Here is a 23,364-nt window from a genome sequence, read left to right on the forward strand (position 1 = left end):
TCTATTAAATAGAACCTTTAAAATGGAACTGGAAATATACAATATGTACACTATACATCTATACAATACACCATAAAGAATCATTATTATTAATCAAACATCTTCACTTATATGAAGATATTCTCAAAGTAAATGATTTCTAAAAAAAGTTCTTGTAATTATAAACTTCACATGTCTTCTTAATATAGAAACTAATGCAACCGCAACACTTATAGCATTGATAAGGTCTTATACCCATTATCTTTCCTGCCTAAAAGAATTCAACACATTTTTTTCAAAATTCAGAAATTTAAATAGGCAATTTTTAAAAATTATATGTATTTATGTGCTTCTTTGTTAGTAAATATATTTTAAGTACATATTAATTAAGTTTTATTTAATTCAAGTATGTTTTTAACTCTACAGAAGGATCAGAAATCAGCTGTTGACATAATTTTCCTTAGAGATCTCATCTAATGAATTTCTTCATAGCAGATATTTTTACTTTAAAAATTGCAAAATACTTTTATACAAGCAAATTAATATTAAATATATAATGTTTGAAAAAGATCAATAAGATGAACATGTATATACTACTACTTAGGTTAAAAAGAAGAACATTACCAATAAATACCTTTGAATCTTTTTGTGTGCACCTCATAAATCATATTCTTTCTTCTCTCCACAGAGATCACTACTGTCCTAAATATGTTTTTATAATCTCTTTTACTTTCCTTATATTTTTACCACATACATTTAGTTATATGTGTTTTACATATTTTATTATCATTATTATTTTGTGACTTGCTTTTTTAAAAGTTAACATTATATTCTTGAAATTTATCCATATTGATGCATTAGAAATAGTTCATTTATTTTCATTTCTATATAGTATTTTAGTCTATGAATACTGTATGGCAGGTCCATTCTCCTAAACAGATTGGGTTATATTCATTTTTTTTGTTTTTGTTTTTATAAACAATGATGAAATAAATATATGTCTTTATGAGAACATGGGCAAGCCATTTTGTTTTATTTTTTTGAAAATGATAAATGCCAGGCTTATAGGTGTGCATATGTTTAATTTGACTATGTAACATCAAATTGATTTCCAGAGTACAGTATATAGATGTAACTCTTTACTTCATAACCTTACTAACTCTTCATATTGACAGATTGGTTTTAAAATGTGTTAACAATCTCTCGGATATAAAATACTATTTCAATAGAGCTTTAATTTATATTTCCTTGACTACAAGGGAGGCTAAACATATTTTCTTGTTTATTGTATACTAGAGGCCCGGTACACGAAATCATGCACTGGGGGAGTGGAGTCCCTCAGCCCAGCCTGCACCCTCTTGCAGTCCGGGACCTCTTGCTCCTTACCACTCACCTGCTCACTGCTCTTTACCGCTCAGCTTGCTGCTCCTTAGGGCTACTGCAGAGGCAGGAGAGACTCCCGCCACCACCGGTGCACTCGCCAGCCATGAGCCCGGCTTCTGGCTGAGCAGCACTCCCCCTGTGGGAGCCACTGACCACCACGGGGCAGCTCCTGCATTGAGTGTCTTCCCCCTGGTGGTCAGTGCACATCAGAGCAACCGTTCGTTTTGGTCATTCCACAATAAAGGTTGCTTAGGCTTTTATTAAATAGTGTTTTCCCTTGGTAAAGTGTTTCTTTGTTCTTGTAAAACACTTTTTTTCTATTGTATTATTTTATTGATTACTAGAGGCCCAGTGCATGAATTCGTGCATGGGCGAGGTCCGGCTGGCTCAGCCCCAATCAGGATGGATTGGGACTGGGCCTGTTGGGAGGAGAGACAGTGGGAGGTTGGCCAGCCTGCCTGCCATGATTGAGGCCTGATCAGCGCCAGGCCGGCTGGGGGAGGGGCCGTGGGAGATTGGCCAGTGGGCCTCGCCCCCATTGGGGTGAGGGAGGCTGATTGGGGGAGGGGCCGGCTGTGGAAAGGAGCTGTGGGCTGTGGGCCAGCCAGCCCCGCCCCCAAAAGGGGTGGGGGTGGCCATCAGGGGTTAGTAGTCAGGGGAGGAGCCATGTAAGGTTGGCCAGCCAGCTCCACCCCTGATTGGTGTGTGTGGGGGGGTGATTGGGGAAGGATCTGGCTGGGGGAGGGGCCATGGCCAGATCCGTGTAGGGGAACCCAACAGGGGAGGTCTAGCTGGGGGGAGGGGCCATAGGCAGTTGGCCAGCCAGCCCTGATCAGGGTGGGGGCGCTGATCTGGGGTGGAGCTGGGAGGAAGGAGGGGCTGCAGGAGGTTAGCCAGCTGGCCATGCCCCCTATTGAGATGGAAGGGGCAATCAGGGGCAAGGCTGGCCAGGGGGAGGGGCCTCGGGAGGTTGGTCGGCTGGCCCCACCCCCCATTCGGGCCAGTTTGCTGGCTGCAGTGGACATCATAGCGACCGGTCGTTCTGGTTGTTACAGTGTTCTGGTTGCTGGCTTTTTATATATATAGATGAGGACATCCTATCTAATAAAAGAGTAATATGCAAATTAACCATCACTCTGCTACACCCACAAGCCACGCCCACCAGCCAATCAGGAGTGAGTATGCAAATTAACCCAACCAAGATGGCGGCAGCCACGGAGCGAGCATGAGACTTGGGTTTCCCTGGCAGTAGAGTAAGCCAAGCTTTCCGCACACCCTGCCAGGCCCAGGCCTCCACTCAAGGCTACAAAGTTTCAATTATAGAAGATAAATAAATCCCAACAAAATGGCGGCAGCCACAGAGCTGGAGAGAGCAGGTGGCTTGGGTTGCCCCTGGCGATGGAGGAAGCCAAGCTCCCACAGCCCTGGCCTGCCTTGGCCTCTGCTACAAAGTTTCAATTATAGAAGATAAATAAATCCCAACAGAAATGGCTGCTGCCACAGAGCAAGCAGGAGGCTTGGCTTTGCTCAAGGCTACAAAGTTTCAATTGTAGAAGATAAATAAATCCCAGATACCAGGGCCTCCGCTTGGGTCGCTGGGGGGCATGGCTGGGCACCACAGGCCCCTTGCCCAGGCCACCCCATGCTAAAGGGAACCCCCACCCTGATCCGGGACACCCTTCAGGGCAAACCAGCTGGCCCCCACCTGTGCACCAGGCCTCTATCCTATCTAATAAAAGAGTAATATGCAAATTGACCATCACTCCAACACACAAGATACCTGCCCCCATGTGGTCAAAGATCCTGCCCCCATGTGGACACAAGATGGCTGCCCCCATATGGACACAAGATGGCTGCCACAAGATGGCCAGCAGGGGAGGGCAGTTGGGGGCAACCAAGCCTGCAAGGGAGGGCAGTTGTGGGTGATCAGGCCAGCAGGGGAGGGCAGTTGGGAGGGACCAGGCCTGCAAAACAGGGCAGTTGGGGGTGATCAAGCCTGCAGGGGAGTTAGGGGTGACCAGGCCAGCAGAGGAGGGAAGTTGGGGGTGACCAGGCCTGCAAGAAAGGGAAGTTGGGGAGGACCCAGGCCTGCAGCGGAGGCAGTTCGGGGGGACCAGGCCTGCAGGGAAGGGCAGTTAGAGGTGACCAGGCCTGCAGGGGAGGCAGTAAGGGGTGACCAGGCCTGCAGGGGAGGGCAGTTAGGGGAAAACAGGCTATCAGGGAAGCAGTTAGGCATCGATCAGGCTGTCAGGGGAGTGGTTAAGGGGTGATCAGGCTGGCAGGCAGAAGTGGTTAGTGGCAATCAGGAAGGCAGGCAGATGAGCAGTTGGGAGCCAACAGTCCTGGATTGTAAGAGGGATGTCCGACTGCTCATTTAGGCCCGATCCTACCGGGCCCGATCCTACCGGGATCGGGCCTAAATGGGCAGTGGGACATCCCTCGAGGAGTCCCAGATTGGAGAGGGTGCAGGCTGGGCTGAGGGACAGACACCCCTCCCACCCCCCGTGCACAAATTTTGTGCACCAGGCATCTAGACATTATATAATTGGTCAGCTAATTTTTGGCAGTTTTATGGGTTGCAAATACCTTCTCCCCTGTAGATTCTTTTTCCATTTCAATTTATAGTGATACTAGAGGCCTGGTGCATGAAATTTGTGCGGAGGGGGGGATGTCCTTCATCCCAGCCTGCACCCTCTCCAATCTGGGACCCCTTGAGGGATGTCCGACTGCCTGTTTAGGCCCGATACCACCTAAACGGGCAGTCGGACATCCCTCTTAAAATCCAGGACTGCTGGCTCCCAACTGCTCACCTGCCTGCCTTCCTGATTGCCCCTAACCGCTTCTGCCTGCCAGCCTGATCACCCCCTAACCACTCCCATGCCAGCCTGATTGATGCCTAACTGCTCCCCTGCAGGCTTGATTGCCCACAACTTCCCTCCCTTGCAGGCCTGATCCCTCCCAACTGCCCTCCCCTGCTGGCCATCTTGTGGTGGCCATCTTGTGTCCACATGGAGACAGCCATCTTTGACCACATGGGGGCAGCTATCTTGTGTGTTGGAGTGATGGTCAATTTGCATATTATTCTTTTATTAGATGGGATAGAGGCCTGGTGCACAGGTGGGGGCTAGCTGGTTTGCCCTGAAGGGTGTCCTAGATCAGGGTGGGGGTTCCCTTGGGGCATGGGGCAGCCTGGGTGAGGGACCTGTGGTGGTTTGCAGGCTGGCCATGCCCCCAGCTACCCAAGTGGAGGCCCTGGTATCTGGGATTTATTTATCTTCTATAATTGAAATTTTGAAGCCTTCAGTGGAAGCCAGGGCAGGCCAGGAACTTGGCTTCCTCCATCGCCTGGGAAACCCAAGCCTCCTGCTCGCTCCATGGCTGCAGCCATTTTTGTTGGGATTTATTTATCTTCTATAATTGATTGAAATTTGGCAATGTTTTTTATGGTTCATGTATTTTTATGTCTAGTTTAAGAAATCTTTGATGCCTTTGTTTTGTCTTGTAAATTTACCATGAATGTTTTAAACTTTAACTTTTTACATTTAAAAGCCTTTAGTCCACTTGTCATTAATTTGGTGTGAAAGAGGGATCCCATTTATTTTATTTTACTTCCATTTATTGATCAAGTATGCTTCCTTCATTGTTCTATATGGCTGTCCATATGCTAAGTTTCCACATATTGTGGGAGAGCTGTTATATTCTGGGCTCTATATTCTGATATTTTTGTCTGAGTCTGTATTAGTACCACCCTTTCTTAATGAATACAAATGTGTACTATGGGCTTATATTAGGTAGAGATAAAACCCCTTTTTTGTATTTTTTAGCTTAGCTATAAATGAATTATTGCTCTTTCATACAAATGTTAAAATTGGCTAGTCAACTTCTCTAAAAATATTTCTGTTGGTAGTTATATTGGAATTGGTTTAAGTTATATTGTGGACAATTGCTATTTTAATTAAGACATTTAAAAATCCTTCTCTTGAGCATATAAGGATATTAGCACACACTAATATTTTTGTTCTCATTTTTAGCCTAATACATTGACAATATTATAATGTTATTGTATATTAGATTCACCCTTTTGATTATTATTTTCTTGGCTTACCACTACTTGCAATTTGGTCCTTTATTTTGAGATTATTTTCTTTCTTCCTGAAGTACCTGCTTTAGAAGACTTTTATTGTGGAAGTCTTTGATGATAAGACTCTATTTTTTAATTGGGTTCCTTTACTTTAAAAATAGTTTAGTTGGATATAGAATTTGAGATTGACCGTTATTTTCTTCCAACATTTAAAAAACATTATTTCACTGACTTTTTGTTTACAATATTGCTGGTGAATTTAGCTATTGATGTAATAGTCATCTTTGGAGATAGCCCCCCCTTTTTTTTTCTGACTTCATTTACAATTCTTTTCTTTTTTTGGTCTTTGGTTTTCTGATGTTTCTCTACCATGTGACTAGGTGTGGGTTTCTTTTTATTTATCTCTCTTAGGATTTACTGTATTTCTTGAATTCCATCCTATCTCCAATTCCTGGAATGTCTCAACTTTTGTTTCTTTAAACATTTTCTCTCCCCTATTTTTTAAATTATCTCCATAAAAAAACTCTGATTGAATATAAAGTAAACATTCCATTTATTCAACAAATAATTTTTGAGCACCTACTGTGTGCTGGGCACTTTTTGTCTCCAGGGATATATCAATAAACAAAACTGTCATCATGAAAATAATGATGACATGAAATTCTTGACATCATGAAATTTACAATAAAATGCAAATATATTAGAAGGTAATAATGGTTAGGGGATATGGAAGATCAAAATGCTAGGATGAGGGTGCATAGATTGTCTTCTGCTTATTTTTTTTAATTCTCACCCGAGGACCTATTTTTCATTAATTTTTAGAGAGAGTGGAAGGGAGAGAGAGAAACACCGATGTGAGAGAGACACATTGATTAGTTGCCTCCCGCATGCCCCCACCAGGACTGGGAGTCTGAAACCGAGGTACAAGATACATGCTCTTGACCAAAATTGAACCCGGGACCCTTCAGTCTGCAGGCCAATGCTTTATCCACTGAGCAAACTGGCTAGTGCTCTCCTGCTTTTTAAAAAAAAATTAAGCAGAAATGTTTTATCAGGTATGCCTAACAAAATAGCATGTGTTGTTGATCTCATACAAACTTGACTGTACCTTCTTAACCTCCCTTTTAATTAGTATTATACCCAGCAATGGAAGTAATCTTCTAGAGAGAGCCTCAGAGATCAGTCACTACAACTCCCTTAAATAAAAATCTATATTTCTGTTAGTGTTAGAAACTATTTGTATAAGCGCCTTTGTTTAAGATCATTTTATTTACCAATGTTAAAAGGACATTGCTATTTTTCAATTATAAAACACAGATGTCAAATTAAGTGATCTCCAAAGCCTCTTCCCAGTTTGAAAATGCAGAGTCAGATCACAAAGTGAGAATGGCATACAATTTGAGGAAGGTGTTATGTACAAAAAATAATATTATAAATACAATATTAAGTATTGCAAGGGTCCTATGCAAATGAGAGGCCCCAAAGATTAACCTTTAATATCTTAATGAGAAGTCTACCATTGTGACACATATTCATTAATATATACTCGATTTGCTTATATGTGAAATGTCACTCTATTTTTTGCTTTATATGTAAATACAGATCATAATAATAAATAGATTATAGTAAGATCCATATACAGTATGTCATGTTCCAAATACCAGCCTTTGGATACTTCATGTCCCACAGTATCCCAATAGCAACCTGCGCCCAGTGAACAAATAGTCTTTTACTCAGATTGTCAGCTTTGAGTTTTGGATGTGTTCTGGCTCATAATATTTCCTCTTGCTATGGTCATTTATAATGAAAATGAGTGCTAGTTCACTACTGCATATTTAATCACTTATCCATACTTCATGTTATCAGAATTTGAGGGGGATTTATGAGAGGAAAATAAATATTTTTAAGTAAAAAGGAAAGAGTAAAAGTATTTTTAAAGGAGCAAAACAACTCAAAACATAATCATGAAAATCTAGATGCAGAACTATATATATATATATATATATATATATATATATATATATATATATATCTCCTGATTTTTAAACTTGTCATCCTCAGAAGAATTCTTTTGAGAGCAAATTTTATCATAGAGAAATATGAAACAATTACTGAAATAAATTGTCAAATATTTTGAACTTTATATTGAGCAGTGTTTGTATTTTCTGTTTGTAGCACCCACAGGTAAAAGCATCATATAATTTCAATCTTTCCCTAGATTATGATGGGTGGAATACTTCTCCCTCTGCTGGGAGCCTAAGTTTGCCACTTGCTGTAGATTCCCAAGGTCTTTTCAGGAAAGTTACATGGGAAAATGGCTTCCTCCATCGCTGGGGGCAACCTCCTGTTTGCTCTGTGGCCACAGCCATCTTGGTTGGGTTAATTTGCATACTCGCTCCTAATTGGCTGGTGGGCGTGACTTGTGGGTGTAGCGGAGTGATAGTTAATTTGCATATTACTCTTTTATTAGATAGGATTGTAAGCATATGGATCTGAATATTTACAGAGTCCAGCCTATGCAGTTATTAAAAAAACAATAAATATGTTTTATATTTTTATTTACTATTTCAGTAAGAAATTTATCACTCTTGACATATTTATCAAAGGCATTTAATAAAAATTAAAAAATATCATTTTTTAGGAGTTATTTGACACTAAATTTCCTCATCTAATTCTAAATTCACTACATAAAAATAGTCATATTACAAAAAGTTTGACTATAGAGTATTTTTTTTTCCATTGCTCCTTCCCACTCTCTAAAAAGCAATGGAAAAAAAATATCCTTGGGTGAGGGTTAACAACAACAAAAAATAATAGTAATGACTTATGAGTTCTAAAGCAACTAAATCCTTTCACAAAATTACTTTTGGCCATTCTTTAAAAAAATATTTACCATGTTAACATTCATACATAAGCACAAAAATCAGTTAATATTTTATATATTTAAAAATGTAACCATGTGGAAATCTGATGATTAAAAATTTTAAAACATGTATCACCTTATTTTTTACTTAAAATATAAATAAAAATTAATTGTTTTAGGTGAATATGTTGACCTGGCAAACTAAGGAGGTGGTTTCAGAGACATTCTTTAAGAATGTCTTGTGACAAACATACCATCAATTTTATGGCCAATTAAAACAATTTCTATCAGATAAGTTTCAAACTTGCTCTTTTCCTTACTGGAATTCTTGCAACAAGCATTGGACTAAGAGTCATGAGATATGACTTCCAGCCTTGGCTTCTATTTGGTTAATAATTATTATAAAGGAAAATCATATTGTGATCCTGTGAACATCTGGGAAAGAAGCACTAACACTTAAATATAATTTCATGTATGGGGAGAAATAACTTAAAATAGATTGGTTAAAATAAAGATACAAACTTTTAAAGATGACTATATCATCTTTATATTTGAAGTATTAATATTCAAGTATTTTATGGACAATAAAGATTCATGTCTCCTTACATTTTGTAAACTATTACATCAAGGACCATTATTGTGTTTTATCTAAAAAGGTAGAAAAATTCATTGAGTGTTTCTGTAGGCTCTAATTATTTATACTAATAAAAGGATAATATGCTAATTAGACCAGATGTCTTCCTGACATCCTTCTGGATAAAGCAATAGTGGCAGGGGCCAAGGCAGAGGCGGTTAGGGGTGATCAGGTTGGCAGGGGAGAGCAGTTAGGGGTGATCAGGCTGGCAGGGGAGGGCAGTTAGGGATGGTTGGGCCAGCAAGGAAGGGCAATTAGAGGTGATCAGGCCGGCAGGGGAGGGTAGTTAGGGGCGATCAGGCCAGCAGGGGAGGGCAGTTATGGGGTGATCAGGCCGTCAGGGGAGCAGTTAGGGGGCAATCAGGCTGGCAGGGGAGCAGTTAGGGGGTGATCAGGCCAGCAGGAGAGCAGTTAAGGGACAATCAGGCTGGCAAGGGAGCAGTTAGGGGGCAATCAGGCTGGCAGGCAGAGGTGGTTAGGGGTGATCAGGCTGGCAGGGGAGAGCAGTTAGAGGCTACCAGGCTGGCAGGGGAGAGCAGTTAGGGGATGATCAAGCCGGCAGGGGAGCAGTTAGGGGGCAATCAGGTAGGAAGGCAGAGGTGGTTAGGGGTGATCAGGCAGGCAGGCAGGCGAGCAGTTAGGAGCCAGCAGTCCTGGATTGTGAGAGGGATGTCCAACTGCCGGTTTAAGAGAACTGCTTGTGACAAACATGGATTGGTTAAAATAAAATTGGTTAAAATGGATTGGTTATTGATATAACTGGCAGTTGGACATCCCCTGAGGGGTCCCAGATTGGAGAGGGTGCAGGCCAGGCTAAGGGACACCCCCCCCCCCCAGTGTACGAATTTCATGCACCGGGCCTCTAGTCTTACCTAATAAAAGAGAAACATGCAAATTAACCATCACTCCGCTACGCCCACAGCCAATCAGAGTGAGTATGCAAATTAACCCAACAAAGATGGAGGATAATTTGCATATACAGGCGCAGAGTGGTGTGAAGCCTGCTATGAGTGGAAGGGGGGCCGCGGATGGAGCTACTGGAGTGGTGCTCCAGACAGAAGCGAGGACTTGTTGGCTCCGGGCTGTCGGGGAGCGGGGACTTGCTGGCTCCTGGGCAGCTGGGAGTGAAGCCAGGGGCCTCTTCTTGCACGAATATTGTGCACTGGGCCTCTAGTCTATAATAATAAAAGCGTAATATGCTAATTAGACCAGACAGCCGAAGGTCCTTCCAGACGTTCTTCCGGATGACTTCTGGATGAAGCCGGGGCTGAGAGGGCTGAGGCAAGCCACCGCGGCTGTGAGAGCTGAGCCCCTTGCATGAATTTTATGCATTGGGCCTCTTAGTAACTTATAAAAAGAAACATTTTAACTGTTCTTGTTTTAATAAATTCCACACTATTTGACTCTCCTTAAACTTTGCTCTAAAAATAACATGGAATAGTTTCAGGAACACTACTTTAAAAGCAATAAATTTTTTACTGAATAACTCTACAACTCTAGTTAAATGCAACTAGAATATAATAGTGGGTTACCCCTTTTTTAATGACACTTTTACAGAAAACATGATAGCTTCTTTGCCTCTATTTTTAGGTTGACATCATCTGTAAAATCCTAAGGAAGTTTGACTAGTGATTAAATGATAGCTTGGTAGGACTTGATAACCTAACTATTTGAGAGTAGACCTCTTTTCATAATTTACAAAGCAAGCCCTTAAGATTTATTTAGCTGTACTAACCTTTTCTATTTTAATATGTTTAAATAGTTCACGCTTAATTTTATCTATAGTACTAATGTAAGGTTTTGTGTAAGAGTAACTTTAATCTTTTGTAACATTTTTAGCTCTTTTATTTCTGATTATTCTGACTTACTACAATATTCTCATGAATAGTATTCAGTTTTTTCCCCTTTCACTTCATTTCTTGATATTACACAATCATATATTTTTTTCATCCCAGTAGCTAAGAGGTTGTATAATAATTTAAATTTTATACAGCCAGATTACAAAGGAGATAGAAGATTAGCAAATTAACTTAATTTTATATCTGTGCAATATCCTATCTACTTTGTTTGCATTATATATTATGTCTGTTAAATATAGTTAATGTTTTTTGTCAGGACTGCTGATCTTTTTTAGTCCAACTGTATTGAATAGCTAGGGATAAGGAGTTTACAAACCTCAATTAAGTAATATTATGGTAAGTTCCCTGAACTGTTGCAAATTACATTAGTAGAAATGAATGAATTAACTTTTTACTAATGGATAGAGTTGTAAAAGAATAAACAATGCAAAGGTATTGAATTTAAGAAGAATTTCTAAGGCTTTTATCATTCATTGACATATGACAAAGGGATTTCTTTCAAATGAGTTTCTTCCAGTTCTTCAGAGTTTTCATTAGTGGTATTTATCATTCACAAAGTTCTGATATAACAAATGCTAATAATAAATGAAAAAGAAAATCTCATTCAGTGTCAAAGAGCTAGCTCCAATTTGGGGGAGTACTAATATTCATAGCAACAATATTTTTCCTGTAGAATTCTGCATGCTTAATGTACTTTTGAAACACACGCACTTGCATGGAATTCTATTATTTTAAATTGAACGTACTATGCTTACCCTCATGTCTTCTTAATATTCAGGGAGACAGGACACGACCAAGAAAATATGAGACTGTGACTACTTTGATAAATAGAAGTTTTTTAAGTCTTTGTTAAGAATTAATGTATTATCTAATAAAAATTATATTAATCCCATAAGTAATGCATATGAGTAGAAAACAACAAATGATTAAATTTCTTATTTGATAGAGAAAGGAAGGAAAAAAATCTTAAGAGGAATTTAAGAAACATGTAAATGAATCTTATTTAAATATTTGTGCATTTGTCATTTTTAGGAAATAAATGATTGAGGTAATTCCATGATAAAATATGTGTCATATTTTTTATCTTTTAAATTGCATGGTTATATAGAAGTTTATCTTACTCTAAGAAATTCTTCCTGTGTTATTAAATACATTTTCATGTTTACAGCCCAAAGTCTATCTCACGATATTCTATTTTGTTAAGTAATGCTAGTTCTCTAATAGTGTATATGTTCCCAAAGTAAATTTAAAATGTTAAGAGGATCCATTGCCTTACAATTCTGATTTTACATTCTTGTCCTTTTTTGCTTGTTAAAACTTCAGTTGTGTTGATGAGTGCTCAGGATTCCGAGGAGCAGTTAGTCTTCAAACTAGTGAAAGACGAGAGGTAGTAGCCTGTACTTTTGTTTGCCCTTGACTATTCAATTCTCAGATATTGACCAGTGGAACAAAGTAATTGAGCAACTAGGAACACCATGTCCAGAATTCATGAAGAAACTGCAACCCACAGTAAGAAATTATGTGGAGAATCGGCCTAAGTATGCAGGACTCACCTTTCCCAAGCTCTTTCCAGATTCCCTCTTCCCAGCGGATTCTGAGCACAATAAACTCAAAGGTAAGCCCACCAGGGACACTTGAGAACCTCTATGTGGGCGTTGGGCTAAACAAGCAAATGATAGAGACACCTCTCTAACGTGAACTATCTAAATTTAAGGAGAGGTATTTCTTTTTTTTTTTTATTGTATTAGAATTGTATTGTGTTGACTATACTTGAAATAATATTGGGTAAGGCTGGAAAATCTTTGTAAGAGTGAGGTTTCCATTATGATGGTGTTTATTGCAAGAGGATCCAAACTGTAATACAATACAATTACCATCATAAATATAATTATGACCGTGTAAGTGTTGAGGGAATGCAGTAGGAAATTAATTAGAGACATGTCATTCTAGGATTCCTCCAAGGGGTGCTGATTGATTCAGGGAGATATCCTGGTTCAGGAGAGGTATTTGTTAAAAGATCTTTCTTACAAAGGGCAAGTGATGAAGGATTTTAGAACTGTCTGGTTATCCAGAGAGAAGGATAATACTGACGTGTGCAACAGTGGTCCAGGTTAATTATTTCATGGGGCTTATTTAGAATCTTAAAACTATTTTGTCGTGTAACTCGAAAGGACCAATGTAACATACATCAAAATCATTGTTCCGATTCTTTTTATTACCTGGAAAATATTTTCAACACAAGTTGTTTGTTGTAAAATCTTGGAGAAGCAGGTGCCTGAGTTTTATTGTATTTTAGGGAAAGCTTAGTCACTTTTTTTTTTCCATTTAGAGTGACACATGGGATTTTACCTACACATTTTGTATTCAATATAAACACTTTCATTAATAAGTATTCTTTCAGCTACTTTGTCTATAGCTGTGAACTTTAGTAACAAATCTTAGTTTCTTCACCCACAGAATTGGGATAATAATGCCTCAGTCGTAGGGATAGAGACAAGGAATAAATTTGGCAAAGTTATAAAGTATAATATAAAAAATTTCTAATTCTTTTTTTAACAGGATATTTCTGAGAATATGATTTTGAAACAAATTTGATTTTTCCTTCGGCCTGGGCTCAAATCCTGGCACAATAAATACTCAATAACTGTTAGATATAAAAATAATAAATGTAATTATTATTATTTAAAATGATTCTATATGTTATAAAAACACACACATACTTTTGAAATTTAGCCCCATATATTCAGGGGAGCAATGTATTAGTTACATATTTAATTTCAAGGCTTAATTTGTAACTACTATAGATTTAAATGAGACAAGGAAACTAAAATGTGGTACTATTATTTCCCAGGCTCTTATCATCTCCTCCAGACTTTCATCTGGCATATCCTAAATGTGCAGCATTGTTTTCGTGTCTGTGACATTACCCAGCTGCATTTCTCCCTTCAGTTGCCTCCACCAGCTCTCCGACTGACAATAGACTAAATCATTACTAAATCTACTGCTTTTAAGATCAACACTGCCTTTATACAGATTGAAGAAGATCTGTGCCTATATGCAGATCTATGGATCATTCTGCAATTTTTTTCCCCACTTAACAACATGTCCATGTGAATATATATATCAACCTCATTCTTTGAAATTGCCAAATACAATTCCATGGTACGGTTGTAGCAGAGGTCATTTGGTTGCTCTATAGATGGAAATGCAGACTGTTTTAAAACTTTTTTATTCCATAACCAATGCTGCAATGAACTTCCCTTCTGTGTGAATTACATGAACATGTGCAATCCTTTTTCTAGACTGGATAAGTAAAAGTGGAACTGCTGAGTCACAAGCTATTCACATTTTAAACTTTAATAGATACTGCCAAATTCGCTCTCTAAAAATCTGCATCAATTTACATTCCCACCAACATGAATGAAATTACTTGGTGTTCCTGGACATTACACCATCTTTTATTTTTGCAAATCTGCTAGGTAAAAATATTTCATTGTTTCATTTTATGTTCCCTAATCACTTGGTGAAGTTATCTGATTTTTGGGATGAAGGTACTAGTTGATCTTTGGTTTCTTTTAAAAAAATATATAAATACTATTTTTATTTTTATTTTTGAATTATATTTTTATTGACTTCAGAGAGGAAGGGAGAAGGAGAGAGAGATAGAAACATCAATGATGAGAGAGAATCATCAATTGGCTGCCTCCAACAGAGGATTGAACCTGTAACCTGGGTATGTGCTGTGCTGGGAATTGAACACTGACCTCCTGATTCATAGGTCAACAATCAACCACTGAGCCACACGACTAGGCAATCTTTGTTTTCCTAATTTCCTCTCCCTCCAACAAATGTCTGTGCCAAAATAAAAATTTTACTAATTATCTTTCTCATTCATCACTTCAGCCAGCCAAGCCAGGGACTTGTTGTCAAAGATGCTAGTGATTGACCCAGCCAAAAGGATATCGGTGGACGATGCCTTACAGCATCCATACATCAATGTCTGGTACGACCCTGCTGAAGTGGAGGCGGTAAGGCCTAAGCTTCTTTTACTTTCCTTCCACAAACCATAGTAACTGGGTGCTCAGCGGTGAAAAGTGAGAGAATTAGAAACCCAGAGCACATCAAGGACCTTCATGAAATTCCTAAGTCACAAACTTATTACTTCCCCTCTAAAAGTTTTCTTCTACCTGTGTTTTAAATGTATTTCTTTTTCAGGATTTCCTGTGAGAGATGGTGATTTAGTCCAACAAACCTTAGCTATCCATGAGATATTTGCATTTGTTTTTGTTAAATTGTTAACGCTTCCTTTGTGTTTAATTATCAACCTCTCCTGAGCCAAACTAAGAAGCAGAAAATGTGATAGAGGATAAGTGACTTTCCCTCTATTTCCTTAATAAGATGCCTTTAGTAAAGTTTAATACTGAAAACATTTAGATTATAAAGCTTCTACCAGGCCATTGGTGGCTTTGTGAAACCTTGCCTGAATTAGATGAGAAAACTGGATATTGCAATAAGGACATTATTTCAGGTTCATTCCAAAATGACTACCACAATGAAATGTATCTCCATATTTTAAATCTAGACATCTATCTAATAAAAGGGTAATATGCTAATTAGACTGGGAGACCTTCTGGAAGTCCTTCCAGACAAAGCCATGGTGGCAGGGCTGAGGCAGAGGCAGTTAGGGACGATCAGGCCAGGAGGGGAGGGCAGTTGGGGGTGATCAGGCTGGTGGGGGGGGAAGTTGGGGGCGAGCAGGCTGGCAGGGGGGGCAGTTGGGGGTGAGCAGGCTGGCAGGCTGGCAGTTGGGGGCAATCAAGCTGGTGGGGGGGCAGTTGAGGGCGATCAGGCCGGCAGGGGGGGCCAGTTGGAGGCGAGCAGGCCGGCAGGCAGAGTGGTTAGGGGCGATCAAGCGGGCAGGCAGGTGAGTGGTTAGGAGCCAGCGGTCCCAGATTGCAAGAGGGTTGTCCGACTGCTGGTTTAGGCCTGATCCCTGTGGGCCTAAACCAGCAGTCGGACATCCCCTGAGGGGTCCCAGATTGGAGAGGGTGCAGGCCAGGCTGAGGGACACCCCCCGCCCCCCCGCACGAATTTCGTGCACCAGGCCACTAATAGCTTAAGAATCCCCTTGGAAGCGTAACTCTATCTTTTCTTTCTTTCTTTAAAAATAAAACTATTTTCCAGCCATTTACTATCTTAAATCACTTTCTTACATCTGTGCCTTTCTCCTTTTCTCTGTGTGGCATCAGGGCTGAACAGCGCAAATGGGGTATTGTTGCCCATGTGTGTTTTATAGGGCTACTATTGGGGATGCCCTTTTGTCCCTCTTTTAATGGTAATATCATCAATATTACCTTGTACCCAAAACATCAAAATCTCTTCAGATTCTTAGAACACCTGTACTAAATGATCTCATTTTCTTTCATATAATGCCTTCAAATTACTTTATTTGAATTAGTTCTTAACCTTCTATTTGGAATGCTCTTTTTGTTTTTTTCTCTTGCATCCTTTCTTGTACCCCAAGTTAGTCTTGCTCCAGCATAGTTTTGCTTTGTTTCAGCTTCATTTCCTCTTCTTCATTGTATGCTTACCCAGGTCAGAGATGCTAGATTCAAACTGACCTAGTTCTTACCCTTTCATTCTTTTTTTTTTAAAATATATTTTATTGATTTTTTACAGAGAAGAAGGGAGAGGGATAGAGAGCTAGAAACATCGATGAGAGAGAAACATCGATCAGCTGCCTCCTGCACACCTCCCACTGGGGATGTGCCCGCAACTAAGGTACATGCCCTTGACCGGAATCGAACCTGGGACCTTTCAGGCCGCAGGCTGATGCTCTATCCACCGAGCCAAACCGGTTTCGACATTCTTTTTTTTTAAATGTATTTTTTTATTGATTTCAGAGAGGAAGGGAGAGGGAGAGAGAGATAGAAACATCAATGAAGAGAGAGAATCATCCATTGGCTGCCTCCTACATGCCCCATACATGCCCCACACTGGGGATGGAACCTGCAACCCTGACTGGAATTGAACCCAGGACCCTTCAGGCCGCAGGCTGATGCTCTATCCACTGAGTCAAACCAGCTAGGGCACCCTCTCATTCTTCATTGGAGAAGTGAGATCTGATGGATGGGAGTAAGGATTAGATAGAATCAAATTTTATAGACATAGTATTTAAAAAGCTACTTTTCATAGTAACCCAATCCTTAAGCAGTCACACATTTCAGAGACAACACTTTGGTGATAAATGAGTCTCCTAATTGTGGAGACAGGTGTGCAGTCCTTGATGATGTTTTCTTAAGATCTGCTCTTCTCAGCAGTTTTACAGCCATGAAACTTCATTTTGTTTCATATTAATTTTTAGTCGCTTAAGTTTTACAAAATAAAAGCCCTAAAATGAAATACTTTAATTATAATGCTCTTAGAACTAAAAAACTACTGTTCTTACAACTAAAAAAATAGAGTCTTTTTCAATCTCTCACTCTTGGGAGAGACTTTTAAAAATGTTCTTGGGGTAGAATAAAGTAATGAAATAAGTAAAATAGAGTATAATGTATATGTATGGGACAGTTAAGTATAGTATAGATTTTTTTCTGTGATGATTTTCAAGAAAATATTTTAGGTTATGTTGATAAATTTTTGAGGCAAACATACATTATTTGAAATTGTTGCTCCTTATTTGTTTTGGTAGTTCAAATCGTGTGGCATATTTTTCTTACATCAAGTGTAATGTGTGCAATCTGTTTTTAATGGATTGTGGCTAGTGTTTAATTGAGGTCATAAAGTCTGCATTTGTAATTCACTTGTAATTATGTTGCCTATAGAAGAGATGGTTGCTGAGAATCTATAACAGTATATTAATGAATAGTTTCAATGAGCTTTTAAACTTATTTTAATTCTTTATGAAAATTCCTTTGGAGGATAAAGAGATGAAACTTAGGGTGCTAAAATGGCTAGAGCCTTTTTTCAACCATGTCAACATTATCCTGTCGGGGCAAGGATAGCAACAACGCAAGACTTACGAATTTTAGGAGAAGGATGTGATAGAGCCTGAAGGTCAAGGAAAAGGGATCAATTAATACATAGAACAAGCAAGTATTTAGCACCTTGACTAAGATCATTAGTCATATGAGGGTAAACATTGTACATCCAGACGTGTTGCAGTGAATAGGTTGGAATCCTGACCCTTGGGCAAGGTTAGGTTATTGCTCTATAAAATGCATCAAGAGGTTACAACTCAGGATGATAGAAGCAGTGATCGCTATGCTCTTGCAATACCCTTAGAATTAGTGCCTTTATTGTTGCCTGGGAATACATATTTAACATATGATGACCTTTCTTTACAGACACATGGCAAAGCTATAATGGAATCATATGTTTCTTGCCAGGACTGACAAGACTATTTTACAAAGTAAACTCCAGTGTGTCTCTGTAATCCAAAAAAATGGAAGTATGAAATAATCAAAATTTCCATGGTCATAAGTCATGAGAAGATCCAAGATTAGACAGTTTTTAAGTAACTTGCATGATGTTAGAAAGAGGAGGAAATCAAAAGATGAAATAAAAATCAGGTTCATTGGAAGTAAATAAAGCAAGTGGAGAGAGGGATAAAGGAGAAAGTGCAAAAGAATGTGATGTCTTCAGAAAAAGTAGAAAGGATAGTAGAGAAAATGTGTGTGCTGATGTATTAATCTACTATCTCATCATGTTTCCAAAAGTGCCAAATTACCGGATGAAAAGAGAAGAGCATATGAATGCTGTCATAACTCTGAGAGAAAATTATTCATGTAATCATGAAGTTGAAAATTTTAAAAGTCGAATGTCAAGGTTAATAGTGATCTATTTGTGTAATAGTCCAGAAAGATTTTAAAGTTATTACTGCTCAAATTATTCACAAGTCATTATTCAAATAATGTTCAGAGTAATAAAATCATGTGCCCCAAAATGAACACAAAGGCCACACTTCATGTCAATGCTATTTCATGAAACAACTGTGGGAGGCACTCTAACTCTGCTTCGGTATTCATCAAGAGGGAAAAGATATCACACACACACACCAATGTAGTGTATTGGGTTGGGTGCATCTTCACAGCTATAAAAAAAATGGGTTAGGTTTAAATTTCTCTTCTGCCACTTACCATCTGGTCAAATTTTTAAACCTTTCTGCCACTCAGTTTTTGTTGTTGTTCTTGTTTTTAAACTAAGATTAGGGAACAGTCCCACTTACTGTGTAGTGTTCTGAGAATTTTAAGAGTTAATGTTCATGAAGTGCTTAGAACAGTACTTGGCAGCCAGGGAGGGTCATATAAATTATTATGATTCTCATTATTATTACTATTATGACTTTTACATACAAGGCTTTACTAGCTTTTGGTATTAGTAAAGATAGGTATGTATATATTCAGGGAAAAAGACCAGCTGCCCATGAAATTTCAGAAATATTCTACAACATTAAAAATAGTCACTGAAAATTATCTAGTTCCTACAAGATTTTAAAATGTTGCTCCTCTTCCTTTTTAGCTGATGTATATCCACAGTTACCTTCCAAGTGTAAGAGAATCCAGTGCCATTAATTTAAATAAAGATAGAGACATATGATACAGTTCATAAATCCTCATTGTAACTATTATTATGAAACTAGGGGATATTCAAGGTGGTTTGTGGGAATCAATTTGAATATTTGCCCTGTACTCTGTTGGAGGGAAATATGGAAATTGTGAGGATTAGTTGCCTTGTTCCTTACCAGATTCTTGAGTATAGACATCCTGCTACGGCAGAGGGTGGTGGGTTTTTTTTTCACCTTGCAACCCCTGAGAGTAGAGCTGAAGAAACCCTTTAAGAGAATTTTCACAAGCTAAGGAGGAATTAACTATGCATCCCTACATAGCATATGAAAACATGAATTAAGAAGAACATGAAATGTGACCATTTTTTTAAAGACACAGTTTTATTTGTCTCAGAAACTCCAGAACAGGCCAAGAAAGTGCTGAGGGCAGCAGCCTTACTAATGGTTTCTGCAGTCGCTCTGCATTGCTAGGGGTGGGTGAGGGAGAGGGGGAAGAAGGAGAGGGAGAGATGTGCTCAGCCACCACATCAAAGACATCAAAACCCCAAGCAATCATCAGACAGAGGCCAATTAAACTTACGGGGCCAAAGAAGGACGTGTCCTTACTCCTCAATTCATGACAAAAAGAAAGGATGACGACCTGATACTAGAAGCATCTAAGAGGAACTGGGAGTGTTCAGTCGGATCCACTGTTGTGTTGATGCCTTTGTGTCAGAGAGGCCCAGGAACAGGCCTAAGTGGTCAAAACATTACTCTGGGAATCTGGATAGAGGGGCAGGTTGAGCCAGCTAGGCAGCTAGTATCTAAGATTCTATTCTTGAAAACCCAGAGGAGGGGTGGCAAGTAACATAAGACCTTCTGTATTGCAGCCAAGTCCATGTTACAGGAGAGAATGTTAGAACAGAGGCTTAGAACATGGGGCTCCAGCTGAGAAGTAGACGGAGGAGAGAGGTTGGGCATGTTTTGGGTGGGAATAGAAGTACATGTACCATTCTTATAGAGACTGAGGGAAAAATTGTAACTAATCCAATCTAACCAGTTTAGGTGGAGCGTGATTTGGAAAGCAAGGCCCATGCTGAGCTTGTTTATAATTTCTTACCTGATTCAAGATTAATTTGGGAATTGGGATATGGCTGGGTGGGACTTTAATCTAGCTGTACAGATCCTGAGGTAAAATTAAAGCACCTATTCATTCTTTCCTCATTCACATCTCTGAAATCCCCAACTAAGTAAAATTAAAGTAAACAATCTGGTCTTCAGATTCCCAGTGAGAGTGTAACCCGATAAGCAGAGTAACACTTACATGTATTAGTGCTGAAGCTGAATGAAAATAAACACTTAGAAAGTGTAAAGCCAGAATAGTTAGTACTGTTACACATTTACTGTTTGTTTATAACATAAGGTAATTAACAGAGTCTTATTATTTCATTACTTTAGGGATTATGTTATTATTTTTTTTTTTGCCTACAGCAAAATAATTTATAGGAACAATTACCCTGATTATTATATTAAGCTCTATTATTGTAAGGCCATCATAGATTTTATGCCTTTTGAGTAGAGTCACTAACAGGCAGTATTTTAACCTTCTTGTATTTTATTGGTCATTACCAAAGAGAGCACATGAAAGGGATGACCAATTATGCAGGAAATGCATTATTTTCAAAATTCTTGTGACATAGATATGTCCATTTTAATGTGTGTATCTGGAAAATTATTTAAGGTAAATCCTAAATGAGAGCTTAGAGATCATTGTAGAATGGATCTGTGCAGCAGTTCAGCAAATATCAATATTCAGAATATCAGCTCTACAATTGGGAGCAGCTACAGGAACCCAGGACCAGAAATTATGATGAAGACAGTAGAATAGGGCTAGACATGGGATTGTAAAATACTGAAAAGAGAATCAGAAGCCTGTGGTCAAAGTAGTACAGCTTCCAGAGCTTGGTGTGAACAGTCCCAAGTGAGAGTTGATGCAGATACTTGGACAAATCCAACAGGTCAAGTGGTTACGACCAGTTCAGAAGAGACATTTGGTTCAAAGTTAGAGATCTTAGCAGATGCCACACTAAAGGGCATTGAAGTCAAGAGCAGATACTTTTAGAACAATCCAGAAATTAACAACAGTAGAGAGCCCCTGCCAACCTTGGAGATGGTTTACTGGAGCGCAGGCATGGGAAATGATGGCCTATCCCCTGGGAGCTGGGATTACAGACCCAGAGGAGATATGGCTGCTTCTGGACAGAGCAATGGAGAGAAATGATCTGGCTTCTCCTCACTCCCTTATCTCCTAGTGATATCTCCCTCCTGTTGGCTGAAACTAGCCCTAAGCCATCTGATAGGTGACCCTGGAAATGTACCCTGCAGGAGTCATCCTTTGAGATACAGAGCAGATAAAGAAAGGATGAGGGCTCTCTCTGTAGGCAAATAGGCCCAGGGTTAGCAAGCACCTATTCATTCTTTCCTCATTCACATCTCTGAAATCCCCAACTAAGTAAAATTAAAGTAACCAAGTGGTTATCCACACTTAATTTGGACAGGAGAAGGCTTTGGGGCCTCGCTGGGCAAAAGTGTAGTAAACATTACCCCTTACAACCCCTAATAACTATCATTTCCTCAAGGATCTTATGATTTCACAAGTTCTATACCAACCTGAGAATCTTGGCATAAGAGTATTTTTCATTGGGTTTTCAAATGAATGTGTGTACTTCTTTCATATATTGATGTTACTTTTTCAGTTTGTTATCTGGTTGATGAGAAGCATATACTCTTCTGCTACCAAGTAGGTAAAATAAACTAAAAAAGACATCTCCTTTTTGTCTTCTCCCTCACCCCTTTATGTCTTCTTTCTCTTCTTAGCCTTTTCCCTATTTTTTAAATCGAGCTCTACAAAGTTGTTTACATAGACTTTATTTGTTTAGAGTTTTAGTTATTTTTTCATCTATTCTGTAAAAATTTATTGAACCCAAATTGTGTGTCCCATACTAACTTAGATGCTGGTGATCCAGCAGTGAATTTTAAAAACAAAACACAAGATGCTTGCTTTCATTGACCTTGGTAGGTTTTTATGTATTTAATAGCTATGGAAATATTTATTGAGTGGGACTCTTATAACTCATTATCTTTGGACATAAATTCCTCCAAATGTGGGTTATCTGTCTTATTTGACAATTTGACTTGTTTAGTATTTAATTTTCTGACTGTAAGAAGAAGCTGTAATAACATCCTCACAATGTTAATTAGTTATAACTAAATTGCAGTGACTACCTTCTAATCTTTAACCAGGTGTGCATCAGTTGCTTTGAATTAACAAATTATGATGATCTATGTCTAGCTATGATTAGAATAAAACAAAACTATTTGGCTTCAAATATATAAATCAATGTGTCCTGACCTGACCAGGTTTTAGTGGGTAAAATGTATAGATTCTTTTTTTTAATTTAAATTCTTTATTTTTTTAAAATATTACATAAGTCTCCTTTTCCCCCCATTGACCTTTCCCTGGCTGCCCCTACCCCCCAGCACATGCCCCCTCTCCCCCCTCTGTGTCCATTGGTTATGCTCATATGCATGCATACAAGACCTTTGGTTGATCTCTTAACCCTTCACCATCCACCTTCCCTCATAGGTTGGACAGTCTGTTCGATGCTTCTATATCTCTGGTTCTATTTTTGTTCATTAGTTTATGTTGTTCATTATATTCCACAAATGAGTGAGATCATGTGATATTTATCTTTCTCTGACTGACTTATTTTGCTTAGCATAATGCTTTCTAGTTCCATTCATGCTGTTGCAAATGGTAAGAATTCCTTCTTTTTTTACCGCAGTGTAGTATTCCATTGTGTAGCTATGCCTTAGTTTTTTAAACCACTCATCTGCTGATGGCCACTTAGGCAGTTTCGAAATCTCAGCTATTGTAAATTGTACTGCTATGAACATAGGGGTTCATATATCCTTTCTGATTGGTATTTCTAGCTTCTTGGGATATATTCCTAGAAGTGG

General features: G+C 38.9%; 1 protein-coding gene across 28 annotated transcripts in view; it reads left to right on the top strand.

Annotated features, from left to right (window-relative positions):
• The window catches only part of MAPK10 (mitogen-activated protein kinase 10), a 313,508-nt gene that overhangs the window by 247,466 nt on the left and 42,678 nt on the right, over window positions 1-23,364 (top strand). For all 28 annotated transcript variants that reach the window (XR_013961554.1, XR_013961555.1, XM_080686674.1 and 25 more), the window contains 2 exons: window positions 12,232-12,414; window positions 14,703-14,827. Coding sequence is in view for 26 of the 28 variants with exons in the window: in XM_080686674.1 (XP_080542800.1) it covers window positions 12,232-12,414; window positions 14,703-14,827 (308 nt within the window). In the remaining 2 variants the exon portion in view is untranslated. The remainder of the gene's footprint in view (window positions 1-12,231; window positions 12,415-14,702; window positions 14,828-23,364) is intronic.

The sequence above is a fragment of the Plecotus auritus genome (genome assembly GCF_963455305.1).
Source record: "Plecotus auritus genome assembly, chromosome: 1".
NCBI lineage: Eukaryota > Metazoa > Chordata > Mammalia > Chiroptera > Vespertilionidae > Plecotus > Plecotus auritus.